The 14,592-nt window shown below is 39.4% G+C and overlaps 1 protein-coding gene and 1 long non-coding RNA gene across 2 annotated transcripts in view; one reads left to right on the forward strand and one right to left on the reverse strand.

Moving 5' to 3' along the window:
* The window catches only part of LOC148361503 (uncharacterized), a 49,294-nt gene extending 41,153 nt beyond the window's left edge, over positions 1 to 8,141 (reverse strand). Inside the window, exons 1-2 of the long non-coding RNA XR_015851131.1 lie at positions 7,723 to 8,141; positions 4,270 to 4,333 (exon numbers count right to left, since the gene is read on the reverse strand). This is a non-coding gene — a long non-coding RNA (uncharacterized LOC148361503). The remainder of the gene's footprint in view (positions 1 to 4,269; positions 4,334 to 7,722) is intronic.
* cacng2b (calcium voltage-gated channel auxiliary subunit gamma 2b) overlaps positions 1 to 14,592 on the forward strand; it is a 75,032-nt gene that overhangs the window by 48,693 nt on the left and 11,747 nt on the right. The window contains exon 3 of the mRNA XM_088342200.1: positions 12,564 to 12,704. Coding sequence (XP_088198326.1) covers positions 12,564 to 12,704 — 141 coding nt within the window. The remainder of the gene's footprint in view (positions 1 to 12,563; positions 12,705 to 14,592) is intronic.

Raw genomic sequence — 14,592 nt, forward strand, 5'->3', positions numbered from 1 at the left:
AAATTGATAAAGTAATGTTGACCGAAGCATAAAATAAATTCATTATTTTCACTAGATGATGTCCGTAGCCCTTTGGCCCACCCAATTTCCAACATGGAGACTGTAAATTTAAAAAAAGGACATTTGACTGTGAGGGCTTCCACAACAAGTGGAAATTCGAGTATTTTTTAACCTCAATCTGAAACAATCGCCTCTGCCTAATTTGCCAAGAGATTGTGGCAGTTTTCAAATAATATGATATCAAGAGGCCCTGCCTGATAAAACATGCTGACTACAAAATCTCATTGGAAACGAACATTGTAAAATGTCAAGAAACTGGATGCCTTTTCAACGGCACAGCAGTGCTTTTTCAAGAGACAGTTCGAATCAAATTAAAATGCTACTAAGGCGAGCTAAGAAGTCTCAATGCTGATCGTCAAGAACTGCAAACATCAGGAAGGCTTAATTTATTAAAGACTGTTCAAAGAATGCCAGGCTGAATGGTCAGCCCTCACACATTTTTAGCTTACTAAATCTGGCCAGCTTTCTGAAAGCTTATTCCCAAAAACCCTAGACCCCAAACCTAACCCTAACCCCACATTAACCCCACCTTACCCCTAAAAGTGTCGTTGCCATAAACACATTTGGTTTCCACAAGCCCGTTTTCCCTATACTATTTAATATTCTAGAAGTCTGCATTTAAATTTTTGGACGATCAATATGAACAAGTGTAAGAACTTTGTTCTGGAATTTTGAGTATCAGATTGTACAATATGCATTGATTTGTGACTATTTATTTTTGACAAATAATCTTTGTGGTGATGACATAGCGTCCTTCACTTTTGTGACATACCAAACGCTCAGGTATATACATGACTTTAATACCTGCACTTTATTTAAGGTAATTAATGTTTCTGTAGTGCATTGGTTAGCACATTCGCCTAACACGCGAAAGGTCCCAGGTGCCCCTACGACCCTAGTGGTTAAGGGATCCAACCAACAAACCATTATAAAAAAATTAATCATATCCAAACTTTATGGTCGCAGCAAAGGGATAGAAAAAATGACCGCAAGTAAATTTTAAAATGCCAAATTTAATACTTAAATCCTCATTAATGCATTTGTGCTTGCTTAGAATACACTTAATAATCATGTTTGGATTTTTCTAGCTTTAATTTTGAAACTTGTTGGGATTGAAAATAATCATTCTTTACTGCAATCAGTAAACGAATTTGCCTCGAGGTGTTGCTCCACCATACATCTTTTTTAAATAACGTTATTACTTTGAGTTCTTTGAGTTCTGATATGAATTACTTATCACAAGAAAAGGGAATCAGAGAACCAGGCTGATTAAAATAGCACACACAATCTATTAACACTGAGAATTAATGATACGAAGGAAAAGGGTCATTAGAAAATAACGGTCATTCCCAAGAACCGGCAAGCATGGTGTTAAATATAAAACCGTCTTATTACGTGTTGTTGCGGAGAGATTTGGTCTCGTGCTCCGTATGGTCACAACGTATGGCCCACGTGCTGATCTCAAAGCAGTAGTGCAGGCCCTCACGACTGCGCCATGCTGTTGACTTGAGATGAGGCAGAGAGGAGAAAAAGAGAATGAGCTATCAACAGCTACCCTTTTTATATGGACCGGATAATTCCTCTTTGGGCGTCGTCTCAGGTATCTGAGACCCCCAGGATCGGATGACGAAGAAGTGAGAAATTTGTGTAATGTTCTTTACTTGAGAATGTCCCCCCACTCGACATAATTATGAACGGTGAGAACATCATTTTATCAATACATAGCCTCGGAAGTTTTAACTACATTCAAAACTTCATGTTGCATGGTAGATTGGTACGTCCGAGAACAGTCCTTAAGGGAATGAAGATGTTCCATCCATTCTAAAGTGAGTTATTTGAAACAAAGAATGTTGAACTCATTTTTGTGCTGGGCTTATTTGCTCTACATCATTTAGGTAAAATGATTCTCACTGTATGAACAATAAGGCCTGGATTTTATATTACATGGAACAGCAGGAATAAAAAAAAACTGTTTACCTACCGCTAGAATAAAAAATAAAGAGCATATGTTGTGTTTCTAAAGGTTTGCAAAAAGTTGCTCTGTGCTTCTTTTCAAAGCCTGTGATAGGAATATACATTCGCAACCAAATTCTTTGTACCATAATATAAATGAGCAAGCATCAATTAGGAGCCGCTGAAATAGTACACACTGTTCATTTAAAATTGCTAAAAATTGAAGCTGAATTACAGAACGGTTTTGCCAATTTCAATGAGTTCTTTCTTTTTATGTACTATTACTTTGTAAAATAAATACCCATATCCGCCATTTTTACTGTTTTTATCTGCTTCAAATCAGGGGCAATTTTACATTCAGAGTTTTGGGGTGCTGATAACTCAGAGGGCCTGACTAGTTGTTCACCTAAAGTGATTTAGGATCATTTGACACTGTTCAGGAGTGTCACTTCTTATTTCTGAACATCACATAACACTTTGTAGTTAGCAGAAACACTATTACTACGACATATCTACTTTTTATTTATTTCTAATAAAGTACACACACACACATACACTTAAAGCAGAAAAAAACATGGAACTTATCAGACAATGATGCATTCTGTTGAACACTTTCTAATTCCACCCTACACTTTACAGATTAAGCTGTGTTGCCTGACCTTGAGTGTTGCAAACCTGTCAATTTCAATTGACATCACAGCCAGGAGCTGGAGTCTGCCTTGAGTAGCTAAATCAGGGCTAATATCTGTTGATAGTAACTAAGTTTTGGTATTGGGTGGTATAATTGTTATTTAACATAACCACTGTATAACATACTCCCACCGTAATACACTGGAGCATCCACAGACTCTGCCGCTATGCTGCAAGTTTCACTAGATAAGTGAAAGAGGAGCGGGAAGGGGGGGCGAGAACGGACTGAACCATTTCAAGGCATTGGAGTATTCCTGGTGCACTGTTGATCACATTTTGGTTTTGTTTTACTTTTTTTATACAGAATTTTTAATCATATTTAAGACTATCCGCTAGCTAGAGGGTGCCATGGTACTGATGGGTAATAGGGCACATCTTGTGCTCATTGAGACTTTAATATTTAAAAGCAGCCGTAACAGACATTCATTGTTAGTTCGTCCTATGTGTTACCCCTCCATGATACGCCTTTTGTGTTATGTAGAGGTAAGATCCGGCCTAAAAAAATCCTGCCCAACCCGTGGGTAACTCTGCGACGTGCGTACTTCTGCGCTAAAGTGTGCGTTTTGACGCCAAAGTCCCCATTTCGGTGCTAAAGTGAAATATGGCTGAAATACGCACCTTGGGGTTTTTCTTCGGGCCGAGTCCGTCAAATCAACTGTGCACTTTCAAGTGCAACATCGAAATGAACAGTTTAGCGCTGGAAGTGCGCATTTTGGTGAAGTGCAGCGAAATGAAACTGAATATAATGGCACCGGAAAGAAAATCATATTCTGCAGATTACAGCTGAAAATCGTGAAATATTTTGCCGAAAAGCAGAAAGAAAGTTTGTAAAACTGGTAAGCTATTGGCGAGAAGCGGAAATAACATCTGACGTAAAGAGATGTGGAAGGAGGAAGCGGCGCATCTTCTACTGTTGGTACCTAGGATGAACATTTCTTTGGATTTTGTGATAAAACCGCAGCACAGTTCTGAGGTCATGGGATCAAATCCAGCTACCAGTCTTTCTGAGAATGCATGTTCTCTGTGGGCTTCCTTCGGGCAGTCCAGTTTACTCTCATGTTCCGAAAACATACATATCAGGTCCAAATTGTTCCTAGGTGTGAATGAGCAAGTGACTTGTCTGTGTGCCCTGCGACTGGCTGGCAACCAGTTCAGGATGTCCCTGCCACTTACCTTCAAAAAGCTGGGATGGGCTCCAGCACCCCCGCGACCCTAGTGAAGATAAGCAGTGCAGATAATGGATGGACGGAGTTAAACTGATAGTTTGGTAAGCATGGTCTTTATGATAAAGTCATGAACAATATAAGTTTGACGCCGAAGTGTGCATTTTTGTGCAAAACTGCAGTGCCGAAGTGAGATACTGAAATAAAAATACTGCTACTTTAGAAAAATATCACTCAAGTAGAAGTAAAAAGCAGTCATCTAAATAATTACTTGAGTAAAAGTAAGTGCCTGCTATGCATACCCTCCAAAAAAGGGGAAAAAAGAAAAATAAAGCGAGAGAGAAGCCCAGCCCTACTCAATGATGAATTTGGGCTGAGTTCGGGCCGGGGCCCAAGATCTTACCTCTAGTGCAGGGGTGTCAAACAGGCGGCCCGCTGAAGGATTGAATCCGGCTTGCGAGACATTGCTGAGGGAAGCACAAGAGAAAAACAAGCTGCATGTTAAAATATGTCCATTTGATGTTTCCAAAGCCAGCTGCCTCTCACAAACACTGTACTTGTATTTACCCATATCTTTCTCTCTTTCTCTTTATCTTTCTCACTCTCTTTCTCTCTCTCTCTTTCTCTCACTCTCTCTCTCTCTCTCTCTCTCTCTCTTCCTCTGTTTTTTCTCACTCTCCATCTCTCTCCTTCACTCTCTCTATCTCTCTTTTTCTTTGTTCCTTTTTGTCTCTTTCTCTGTGTCTTTTTACCTTATTTTGCTCTGTCTCTTCCTTTTTCATTTTCTCTCCCTTCTCTCTTTCTCTTTCTTTCTCTTGCTTTCCTTCTCTCTATCTCTCCGTGTCTTTTCTCTCCTTCTTGCTTTCTATTTCTCTGTGGATTTCTTTCTTTCTCTTTACCCTCCCCTCTCTCACTAGTTCTCTTTTTATCTCTTTTGTTTTTCACATTCTCTCTTTCTTTCTCTTCTCTCTTTCTCCTTTTCTCTCTTTGTTTGTCCCACCCTCTCTCTTTTTCATTCTCTCGAATCTACTAGTCCGGCCCCTGAGAGAATGTTTGGTCTTTCGTATGGCCCCGGGGTTAAAATGAGTTTGACACCCCTGCTCTAGTGTCATGTAAGACTCTACATTATTACCAGCCTCGTTTTTGAATGGACTGTGTTTTTTCTTATTGGTTTCTTTATTCCTTCCTCTTCAGAGCGCCCCCTTCCCCATGAAAACCTTCAATCTGACGCTTGTGTCTGTGCCTGGATCTCGCTACGCATACCAAAGAGGGTTTGAATAATTCTGTAATTTTGAGGGGTGCTTGGGTTGAGTTTTGGGGTGCTCAAATACCCCCCAAAACCAGCTGGTCAGGCCCATGCTTCAAGTACTTTCAAGTTGGAAATGCAACCTTTTGAATGGGATAAATCCGACTTGGCACCTTCCTCGAATGCAGCAAGATATAATAACCAATCACTGTTTTCTAAAAGCTTGGCCGTGATTGGTCATTACCTGAGCCCAGAGCAACTGTGAGTCATCCTCAGCGACAGAAACTGACATAATGGCTCCCCTACAAGAGGGATAAAACGCGGGCGGAGGTTGTTGTCGGATTCATATTCCCAAAAACGCAATAAATAATCAGATTTGGGTGTTAAAAATAAAAGAGGCATTTAGCGTATTGTTGTTGGGTTGACTTATATTAATCCTATTGAAAAATGAAGCATGAGTCATCATATGTGATGATGATGGTGTTACGTTAACGCGGATGGTTTATTTAATGCGCTCCAAAAAAAAGATATTTCAATGGTGGAAAATGATGCTGTTTTTAAGATTTTATTTTTATTTGACTTGATTATTTCGGTACTGAAATAAGAAAAACTACCGGTAATCATTAAAATGATAATTATTTTATATAGCAGACATTTATTCTCATTTTGAGAATTTCTTGGGCATGAGCAAAATTTTATTCCATCGGAAATATACATTTTTATAGTTTTATTTGGGAGGGAATTGATTTTGTCCTTTTCAAGGAGTTCAGTGGTTCTGATTAACGATCTGTTAACAGAGCATTATTACTCCATTTTTTAAGTTGTATTCTTTTTATTGTGTGGTTTGGGTGTTTTTGTGTGTGCGTATCCAGGTATGTGTGATACTCAGGCTCTTCAGTATATGGTTGGATGGATGTTGATTGTTTTGTGACTCCTTGTTTGTTACTTTGTTCCTGGTTTTGTTATTAAATTCCCCCTTCTATCATATGGGTGATTTCCACGTATTTTTGACTCCGAGCAGACGCAAGTCTATCTGCCATATAAAAATGCTCATTTAAAGTATTTTCTTATTAATTGAAAAAAAGAACTATTCAAACAAAAGGAAAATGTAGAATGCAACGTGAATCGGACCCGAGTCGCAAACCGAATCCCTAGACCACAAGTAATATAAATGACTTAAAAAATGAAATGAAATGAAATGATCTGCATTTATATAGCGCTTTTCAAGTCAATGACTTCCCAAAGCGCTTTACATTGTGCTTCACATTTCCCAATAGCGGCCGTGATCTGTGCAGCCATGCAAGGCGCTAACCTGCTTATTGGGGGTATTGGGGGTTCAGTGTCTTACCCAAGGACACTTCGGCATGTAACACGGACAAGCCGGGATTCGAACTGGGATCCCTTAATCCTAAAACGATCGCTCTACCTCCTGAGCTACTGCCGCCCCGGCACATATTCGATTTTTGTGATTTTGCACAAGATGGCTGCTTATGTCATTGCACTATTTTCTGAAGCTCACACAATTTAGTCCACTCAGCAATCCTTACCCTGGAAATGTTACTTATCCATCCTAATATTCTTCTTTACTTTATTTCTAACATGTTTTCGCCTTAAAAAAAGGCATTCCATTCATTCTCATTATCAAAATATTTTTATTCAAGGTACCAGAGATAAAAGCAAAAAACCATAACAAGGGAAACAATCCTTTGGTGTATCTGATGATGATTTGTACTTTGAAGGACATCAGATAAATACATTCTAAAATTAATGTTGGTATTGTGTTCATAGTTTACATGGTCAATACATCATGTTAATCATGGCCACACGTATTTGGCAATGTTTGTCACCAACAAGCTTAGAGACAATTTAAAATGATTTAATAACAATTCATGGACAAAATCATGGGCGTAAACGGCCCATTTAGGGGGGTGCTCACCTCTAATTTAAACCTAAGCACCCGCAAAATTATAACATTTTAAAAACTCTCTTTACCCTAAATAAGGAATGGGTAGGCTTAAATATGATGAAAAACGCTAAATAAAAATTTGATTCCTAGCACCGCTCTGCTATTATCACGTGCGGCATAGCGGTGGAGTCTGTGGATGCTCCAGTGTATTACGGTGACACTCCTGATCAGTGTTGAATGATCCTGAATATGACCCTAAAAAATATCCTAAACTTTAAGTGAAATGAAAACGAAAACTTTCACACTTTAAGTGCACAGCACCCCCAAACATCTGAACCTACAATCGCCCATGAACAAAAACTAATTAACATGATGATTCCGATATTTTTCAGGCCAGCAGAGAAGCTCTTGCAGGCCCTGACAGCTTTCCTCCATTATTTGATTTTTATTCTTATTATTGTGTGGTTTTTGTGGATTAGTGTGTGTGTACAGGTATATGTGAGTACTCAGGCTCTTCAGTATATGGTTGGATGGATGTTGATTGTTTTGTGACCCATTGTCTGTTACTTTGTTCCTGGTTTCGTTAATAAATTCCCCCTTCTATCATATGGGTGATTTCCACGTATTTTTGACTCCTAGCAGACGCAAGTCTATATGTGTCTGCATATATAATTTGAGTAGAATGTGTTATAGATCAAACTTACTTGTCAAAGTCCACTTGAATGAGAGCTGATTAAACGCTAGCATGCTATCAGTTGCGACAGCGTGGTAGCAATTTTCCCGTCTCCCTGATTGCTGTTTTGCCGCGTTTTTAACAACCACATGTTCTTCTTTGCTGCCGGTCTCTCCGACGTGGGTGGACACGCTATGTGTTGGTGGGTGCGTGTATAAGCACGCGTAGGTAGTGCACAGTGTGTACGGGAAACTCCACACTTCTGCAGGACCGAGCGAGGATGTTGGTGGGCGGCAGATCGATGAGTGCGGGTTTGTGTGTGCCTTGTTGTGCTTGCTGTTTTTTGTACAAGCTTTTTGGATAAAGAGCACACACACACCGAGGGATCTCCCATGGCACCCCCTCTATAATTCAGCCACAATTAAAAGGCTCTCCTCCACCATAGCTAATGAAACCATAAGTCAAGACCGCGTGCACACGAGAATCACACGCAGAATGCAGCATATGTCAAGAGGATGAAATCGACAAGATGTCGCGAGTGGGAAGTGTTGTGCAACATGGGCATTATTATAATTTACAACTCACACACGTTGACATTCAGCATGCGATTAAATGCAACCTCTGGGGAAAGGAAGATGAAATGAAACGCACAGATGTGTTGGCATTATTTTGTCACTCAACCCCGCCCACCCTCACGCCCCACTTTTGCTAAAAATGTTGATTCTTCTGGGACTTATGTGGGAAAAGAGTTAAAGGGACAGTGTGTATTATTTGGCTTGTAAATGTTGCTGTATTGTGTTGTGCAACCATAAACGAGTGCCAAAAAGGATAAGGAATGTTAGAAACTGGCCTAATCATCTTAATACTTTATATTAGCTGCTCAGACAGCAAACTGTGCATTTCCAACTCTGGTTTGAGTGTTGTCATGTTTGATTTTCTTTGGACATGGTGATAGTTTGGTGGCACGGCAGCTGAGTGTTAAGCACGTCTGCAGCACAGTTCTGAGGTCATGGGTTCAAATCCAGCTACCAGCCTTCCTGTGCAGAGTTTGCATGTGTGGGTTTCTGCCGGGCACTCCGGTTTCCTCCCACATTCCAAAAACATGAATGTCAGGTTAATTGGCCGGTCCAAATTGTTCCTAGGTGTGAATGAGAGAGTGAGTTGTCTGTCTCTGTGTGCCCTGCGCCTTCGTGGCAACCAGTTCAGAGTGTCCCATGCCCGCTGCCCGAGGATGGCTGGGATGGGCTGCAGCACCCCCATGACCCTACTGAGGATAAGCGGTGCAGATAATGGATGGTTGGATGGATTGATTGTTTTGTGACCCCCTTGTATGTTACTTTGTTCCTGGGTTTGTTATTAAATTCTTATTTTGAGCACCCCTGCTTCAGTTCTGGTTTACTCGGGCCCACCCAAAAAGCCTAACAAGGAAGAATACAAACTACTACAAATCAAAGTGGTTAGACCTCATTGTTTTTCTTCCCATTCTTATAGTAATGCAATTTTTTTATTTTTTTTTCGGGTCGCTAAATGACCAACCAGATTAAAATCTGTGAGTGTGATGAGATTGAATCCAAATGTGAGGTGTCAAAAATGCTTGTGATGTTATTGTGTGGTGTCAAAATGCAACAATGCGATTAAGCATATCCAATCATGGTGAGGCAATCCACGCGTGTTTGTGTTGAGTTGCGTATCCCTTGTCCACCTTGAAGGCATTTTGCCATGACAGCACGTCAATAAAGCAAAGGAGATGGGGTTAAAACAAATAGGATGAAGGAACGTGAGTGTATGTGTGTGTGCGTGCGGTTGGTACGCTGCCAATTGTGAGGTCACCTTAATATGCAATCAGTGATGGCGGCCCTCGCTCTCCTAACGGTCTGCAGAGCCAAAAGGCAGTCAAGGAGTCAGGGAGGAGAATTGAGGTTTTGGGGCCAAAAAGTCAAAATCACCTTTTTAAATTACAATTAAAATTGTCTTTATTGTCATTGATAACAACCTAGTCAACATTGTTTACAACGAGACTAAACATGGCACTCCGGGATAAATACATAATAGATAACTAACAGAGAAAATCAGATGAAAATCAGAGAAAATAAGACGAAAATAAGATAAAAATAATGTTAGTATAAATAGGTAAAAATACTTTTACAGGTAGTGCTTGGAGACTGTCCTAAGTTATCAGTGCATTGTAACAATAATGCAATTAAATAACAGTGCAATAACAGTAACAAAATTCCAAAACAAGGTGTTAAATAAGATATGATCATCAATTTTTCCATACATAGGCAAGATATATATTTTTTACAGTCCAGTGTGTTTTTTAGGGGTGGGAGATACTGAGAATTTTGGTATCGATCTAATCTATGTAATTACCGGAGATTATTGGTTGATACCGATCCGTTACGATACTTTTCGCCCGTAAATGATCAATAAATAATTGGACCCTTCCTGTTGGGTTAGTTTATATTTGCCATAAACACAGCACAGAAAAATTAGGTCATCAAAATGTTTTTTTCAATTTAAATGCAAACTTTAACAGTATAAAAAAGTAAGTAAAAGAAAAGTCAAGAAGTAGTATTGTTACGAAATTGCAATTATGACAACTGTACCTTCCATTGCACAATACAGTATTTTGAAAAAATGTAAATAGTGTAAACGATACAATGTAAAAAAATGAATGGTATAAAAACATAAAATACTTCCGTGACAACTATTTCAAAACAAAAATAGAGTCAAACCCCCCAAAAATAGCATTGTGTTGATACAGTGCGAACACTATATAACGTCAACATTGCACAAAATTTTGAAAATAAAGTCGGGAGTGTATTAAATTTGCAATTTAGAATGTATAATTTTACAACTCGCTAACATTATTATAGTGCCAGTAAAGTTGGAAGAGAGTATCGATCCCAAGACATACGCATCTGTCAAGACCAGAACGGAGACAAGACCCACTTGCATTGTGTTTCTCACAAGTTTTATTGGAAGAGAGAGAAAGGGTTGCGCCCACGATCCGGTGATTGCTGGACGCGGGAAGTAGGTCGCTCTGAATGCGGAAGTGGATCTTCCTTGGCGAGCAATGGCAGTGTCGGCAAGGGAAAAATGGTTCATTAGCTGGGACAGGAGAGCAAACGTGGTTGGGGTCGGAAACGAGTTGTAAGCCAGGAAAGGAGAGTAGATGAGGTCGGGGACAAGAAGAGGTCAAAAGCCGGGACGGGAGAGTAGACTTGGTCAGGATCAAAAACGGGTCGAAGCCGGGGGACAGACAGGAGCAAAGAACAGGCGGGAGTCAGGGTCGAAAAAGACTTGCCTAGTGTTAACTGAGGTCTGCAGACGGACTGACAAAAGGGGACAGATAGGAGTGGATTCAAACAGGGACAGGGAGCCAATCAGAGTCCGAGGCAGTTGGCGCCGAAGGAGCGGGCACAGATGATTCATATCGGTAATCATGACAGTATCGATCTAGTCCAAGTATTTAATCTGTATCAATAATATTGATATTAGGAACAATCGGCCCACCCTAAGTTTTTATAAGGCGATGTCCCAGGGGAAGAAACGGTCTCTGAGATGGTTAGTTTTTGTTTTAATGAAACTGTAGGACCTAGCTGAAGGGAGCAGTTCAAAGAAGTGTAGAAGTCCTTTATAGTGTTGTTGGCTCTGCTGTGGTATCGCAAGCCGGCAGTGTCCTCCGAACTGGGTAGAGAATAACCAATGATTTTCTGGGCTATGTTGATGTCTCTGTATGTTTTTGTGCCTGCTGCTATGCTCCTAGCAAACCACAATGTGACGCTATACAGTATGCGAATGTCATTTTGTCACGTTGATGACGTTTTTATGTGCTGTGGAATCCTTTCAGATCATGTTTTTAATCTCAAAGTAGTTGTAGTGTGCTTGGTCTGTTTATATATCAGTGTCACATGTCTCTTACTCACCAGTGATGGTGTACAGAAAATACTATTGCAATACTATTCCATTAGAACTATTTATCAAATTTAAGAAACGTAAGAAAAACATCCTGTCATATTAAGCTCTTCAAGTCACTTTGGTGGAGCTGATTTTCAGGAAGTAGGACACCCTTCTCACGAAATCACGCCCTCACTGGGAAAGTACCCACCATTGATGTGTGGGGATGTTCGTGTCTGGTGAGGGACAGTCAGATTTATGAATAAATGAACTTACATCTTATTTATCATTTGATTGACAGAGAGAGACAGCTCAAAAGGGATAAATGAACTGCTCCTCTCCTTTTGAATATAAGAATCAATCTATAATGAAAAAGGTCCGTGCTACGGGAAAAAAATGACTGGATGGCTTGCTAATAATATCACTAGTTGTATTGTTGGGGACTGAGGTGTGCACCAAATCATGATCCTTGGTCTCACTACCATGAGGCAAGAAAATCCTGTGCCTCCTTTTGCAACCGCAAACGCTCAGCACAGTGATACATTAAATGCTAATTGTTCTAATGTCACTAGTACCAACAAGATTTGATTGTTGTTTAGGGCTCTCAAACCTTCTTCAAGCACGTAGCTACTTTTTCTGACTAATTAGCGTAAAGGGCACCACAGAATGCATATTCATTTCCAAGTTACCAACATATCATGTTTTGCTATGTTGTTACTATGTTATTACCAGGTTAATTATTGTAAGTAGGGTTAAATAGACTTAGCAAACTACTCAACAAAATATTTTACCAGGAAATCATAATGACCCAGCACTGGTGGGCTATTTTCAGTACAGGTTCAAGGGCACCACTTTAGAGACCCCTGCTGTAGATAAAGAAACACAAATGGCAAAATAGATTTATCATTTGAGACATAGCTAAGAAAATATAAGCTGTTTTATCCCTGATAAAAGCTGTTTATATATTTTTAGGTGCCGTACGAGCCTCCAGTATCTTCCCTATCATGAGCGTAATCCTACTCTTCATGGGAGGGCTCTGCATCGCTGCCAGTGAGTTCTACAAGTCACGCCATAACATCATCCTCAGCGCCGGCATCCTCTTTGTCTCTGCAGGTAAGATGCCTTTTTGTTATTAATACTACAATATTGTAATTTTCTAACAATGTAAATAAACATTATGAATTTAGATTCACATGGCCCGGAAACAGGCAAATCATTAGGGGGGGAGTTCCAGAACCTTGACTGTAATTATTATCGCAGTGGATGTTTTAACGCCCCAAATCTTTGCTTAAAAATCGGTGTAACAGCTAACCTTGTAAGTGACTGGTTCAATGTGAGCGGATATGACAAAAATAAATTATTGACAACATAAACTATGTAAACAACATCAAAATAAACGGTACAGTATATATTTATTGTCCTTCAAAGTCTGATTCATCATCAGATTTACCAAAGAGTAGTTTTCCTTATCATGCTTTTTTGGTTTTATTTATGTTTTCGGCCCAATTCCTGTTTTCTCCATTCTCCAACATCAGTCTCTGGCACTGTTAATTTTCAGCTATCGACTTGATTTCCATGAACTTCGGTATGATCGGCAACTTTGAGCTTGAAAGAGGCTACATATGCAGAACCCTATATATATATATATATATATATATATATATATATATATATATATATATATATATATATATATATATATATATATATATATATATATATATATATATATATACGATTTATACGATAACTCTAGATATTGGTAATCGCGCAAAACAGCAATGCTGAACTCAAGGGTCAGTGTGAGCGATGTTTTGAGATTGTGGTAAGTGATATTTTTAACTGATCAATCATTGCACAAATACGGTAATACACTACCACAAAGACCTTGTGTGAGTGCATCCAAACGTCACATTCCTGCAGAGATTTGCATATAATGTTTAATGAATGAAATATCATAACACTACATTAAAGTGCATACAATTGGAAAATTGGTTTAGGTATACAACTATATACTTAACTATGTTAGAATTGGAACAGCATGTCAAACATACAGACTGGGATAATCCAGCCTGCCATAAATGTTTGAGTGTGTCAAAAAATGAAGCAAGTCACTAGGGGATTTATATCAAAAGTTATATCATTTTAAAAAAAATGCAAAGCAAATACTCCTTCTGGCCGCTAGAGGGTAGTAAAGGATATACTCTCAGCTTCAGTAGGCACAGCCGTGTAGTTCGATCTCATGTCGTCTAATCTTATTGCCCATGCACTGCTAAAACGTTTCCTCTTTTTTATTCATTTCAAATTAAGGCAAAAATTATATTTGCATTTGTATAGCGTGCTGAGTTGGTTCAGGAGTAAAACTGCAGTTACTCAACTGTTGAAATAAACCAATTATCAGATTGAATGCTAAACATGAAAATCATTTTTACCATTGTTTGTGAAAAAAGTCATCCATGATTAAAATATGTAGGGTAGGCTACTAAAGAAGGCTGAATGATCAAGCATAATACTGAAAAACTACGGCTAGCTAGACATTTGAAGTAGACATCCTTTAACTGATCGGATCCGTCCTGTGAACAGAAAGTCTGCATTAGACCGTTAGAGCCAAAGTGAGTTTGACATTCCTGCGTTAGAAAAACAAAACCAATCTTAGTACCAAAATAAAAGACGTCAGAACTTGGTCTGGAACAGTTGTTTCAGTACTCTTACCAATTTTGCTGAAGACAAACCAAATTGCAAATAAAGGATAAAGAAAGTGGGGTAAAGTGTGGGAAGTGTGATTGAGACATATCTGTGAAAAAAAAGGATCAGGGACACCATATTTTTAGCGTGTAATCCCTGTGGCTCCTTTTAGCCTAGCAACAGGGACGAGAGAGACAGACATTGAGGGCGAGGGAGAGAAATGGTGATAAAGCGAGAGCGAAAGAGAGCAAAAGCGTGACTTGGAAGGGTTAGCGCAAGCTATCTGGTGCGGCCCACTGGGCCACGGCCTAGAACC

The sequence above is a fragment of the Urocampus carinirostris genome, chromosome 8 (genome assembly GCF_059441175.1).
Source record: "Urocampus carinirostris isolate Australia breed hairy pipefish chromosome 8, RoL_Ucar_1.0, whole genome shotgun sequence".
NCBI classification, from domain to species: Eukaryota; Metazoa; Chordata; class Actinopteri; order Syngnathiformes; family Syngnathidae; genus Urocampus; species Urocampus carinirostris.